This window comes from Empidonax traillii, unplaced genomic scaffold, assembly GCF_003031625.1.
Source record: "Empidonax traillii isolate 1590-97213 ecotype Southwest subspecies unplaced genomic scaffold, ASM303162v1 scaffold3474:size21261, whole genome shotgun sequence".
NCBI classification, from domain to species: Eukaryota; Metazoa; Chordata; class Aves; order Passeriformes; family Tyrannidae; genus Empidonax; species Empidonax traillii.
Genome location: NW_020958667.1, coordinates 8466 through 11164, shown reverse-complemented (window position 1 = coordinate 11164; position 2699 = coordinate 8466). Strand labels below are relative to the sequence as shown.

Sequence of the window (2699 nt, the reverse complement as noted above, 5' to 3'; positions counted from 1 at the left end):
TACCATATTTAATTACATTTAATCCAACTGAAAGATTAAATGTTAATTCAATCCCAACATTAAATGGGAAAAGGAAGGAAATTCCCAACTTCCTAAGGATTTTTAGGAATAAAACCTGCAGAATTCCAAACTCCAACATTTTATTCCCCCAACATTCCCAAAAAAAAAACTTGGGAAAAAAAAAACCATCCCCAAAACTCCTTTTTCCCTCGGAATTCCCAGGAATTTCCTTGGAATCCTCTCACCTGCCCTTCCAATAATCCAGCAAACTCTTGGATTGGGACGATCCCGGATTTTTCCTCTTCCCTTTGAGGGTTTTTTGGGAATTTTCCCGGGAATTTTGAGGGTTTTTTTCCCGGTTTTTCCACTCGGCCGCCACCTCTTCCCGCAATTCCGGGGGCAACTCCCAGAAAACTTCGGGATCCACCCCTGGAGGGGGGAAAATTCCTGCTGGTTTTCCTTGGGATGGCATTCCTGAAGTTCCTGCGGATGAAGGCCCTGGAAAAGCTGGAATTTCCTCGGGAATTCTCCGGATTTTCGCTGAGGAAATTCCCTCTTTTTCTTCCTGTGACAACACAAAAAATTCCATGAAATTTCTGGGATAAGGAAATCTGGGAGAGTGGGAAAAATTCCCGGGATTTAGAGGGAAATGATCCTTAAAATCCCTCCTGATTTGAAACATTCCAAGATTCCCAAATCCCTAAAAACTTCTGGGCTGGGTTTGGAACAACCTGATCCTTCAAATCCCTTCCAAGCCAGGTGGAATAACCAAGAATTCCCAGATTTTCCAGCCCTTTCTTCCCAATTTTTTCTCCCCCACTCACCTTGGAAGTCGAGGGTTTCAGGTAGAAACTGATGGAATTTTTCCGGTTGGGAATTTCCTTCAGGTTGGAAAAGCTGATGCTCAGCAGGGTGAGATGGAATGGGAATTCCAGCGGGATCATTTTGCCCAGGAGTTTCATCAGGATCTCGAGGAGAGGGGGGATGAGGGTGGAATTTCCTGAGGGGAAAAAAAAAAAATCCATGGATGGAAGGAAAATCGGGAAGGGATTGGATGAAGATTTGGGAGAAAATTGGGAGAAAATTTGGGGATTAAATTCGGGATCAAATCCAAAGGGGGAGTTTTGGTTTAGGGTTTTTTTTTTTTTTTCCAAGGGGGAAATTTGCTCCCAGAGCAGGAATTCCAAAGGGATTTTTTGGGGATTAGGAATCCCTTCCAATGCCAGGAAAAGCGGGAATTGAAATTTGGGAATTCCGTTGGGCCGATGGACGGAATTCCAGGATTCCATTAAGGAATTAAAGGTCGCTTCCCTGGTGGAATTCCCAAATTCCAGAAGCTGTTTTATCCCAAAAAAAAAAAACCCTGAAGGGAAGTCTTACCCTTCCCAAATTTGGGAATGAGGTGGGACGGGATGGGACACTGCCGGCTTTCCCGCTGGATCCCTCGATCCCGGCTGGAAAACCTCCGGATACTCAACCTCACGGTGTGGGGTTGCCGCCCATCCTTGGATATCCTGTGGAAAAAATAAAGAGAAACCAACAATTAGGAAGTTTTTCCAGAGAAAAAAAGAACTCCCTGTTTATTCCTTTCGGGAATATTCACCTGTCCAAAAGGTTGGGAAGGAGCTGGCGGAGTTTCTCCTTCGCTTCCGCTTCCGAGGAGCATTTTGGGAAGGAATCTTCGTCGCTGAAAGACTGGAAAAAGAGGAGGAGAAATCCTTGGAATGGCAGGTTTGGCTCCCAAATTCCATTAAATCTTAGTCAAAGCTGGAAAATCCCCCTGGGAAAATCAGGATTTTTGGTACCTGGGGAGGTCCCGAAGGAATCACCGGCGAATCATCTTCCCCCGAGCTGATTTTCCGGAGTTTCTGAGCCGTGGAAAAACCGAATTCCTTCTCCAAAAGAACCCCTGGAAAATCCTGGAGCTCCCTCACCGTCCTGATTCCCAACGATTCCAAGCGTTGGCTCGTCCGGTGGCCGATCCCTGGAATGGAGAAATCCATCAAATTCCCAAAAAAAAAAACAAAAACAAACCACTCAACCGAGAGATTTTCCAGGAATTTTGAAAGCTCACCTGGGAGTTTTTGGATGTGCTCCAAGCTGGATAACAAATCCTGGTGGTTTTCTGGGAGAAGCAGCGTTTGCTGGTCGGGTTTGAAGGTGCCCGAGACCAGTTTGGCCAATAATTTACTGGGAGCCACCCCGGCGCAACCGGTGAGGCCCAGCCGGCTTTTTAGGGAATTCCGGAATTCCTGAGCCACCTGGGAGCCCAGGATGAGTTGGAGGTGGCGTGGATCCTGTAAATTAATCCCTAAAAAAAAAAAAATCGGGAAAAATTGAGCAAAAAAATCAGATTATTCCCTTATTTTTTATTTTTTTTTTTCCTGGAAAAAATGGGAATGTTGGACTCACCTTGCTGGTTGTAGATGTGGCCGCACGCTTGGATTTGGGAATGACCAAATTCCAGCTGCTGGAGCCTTTTCCCCACCAGCTCCGTGATATCCACAAAATTCTCATCCAAGCCCAGCCTTTCCACCAGGGGACAAAATTCCTCCAACAATTCTAAGAGGGAAAAAAAACAGGGATTAAAAAAAAAAAAAAAAAAAAAATTGGATTCATCCATTTGGAGAGGTTCTCCCACTTTTTCCAAAATTCCAGCTGGATCAATTAATCCCCTGAGAAAAAAAACATGGAAAAAG

At 45.1% G+C, this 2699-nt stretch overlaps 1 protein-coding gene across 1 annotated transcript in view; it reads right to left on the bottom strand.

Moving 5' to 3' along the window:
- Positions 1 to 241: 241 nt before the first annotated feature.
- The window catches only part of LOC114072558 (DNA polymerase iota-like), a 4458-nt gene continuing 2000 nt past the window's right edge, over positions 242 to 2699 (bottom strand). Inside the window, exons 2-8 of the mRNA XM_027910439.1 lie at positions 2413 to 2580; positions 2075 to 2311; positions 1806 to 1984; positions 1604 to 1695; positions 1381 to 1514; positions 825 to 1000; positions 242 to 565 (exon numbers count right to left, since the gene is read on the bottom strand). Of these exons, the coding sequence (XP_027766240.1) occupies positions 242 to 565; positions 825 to 1000; positions 1381 to 1514; positions 1604 to 1695; positions 1806 to 1984; positions 2075 to 2311; positions 2413 to 2580 (1310 nt within the window). The remainder of the gene's footprint in view (positions 566 to 824; positions 1001 to 1380; positions 1515 to 1603; positions 1696 to 1805; positions 1985 to 2074; positions 2312 to 2412; positions 2581 to 2699) is intronic.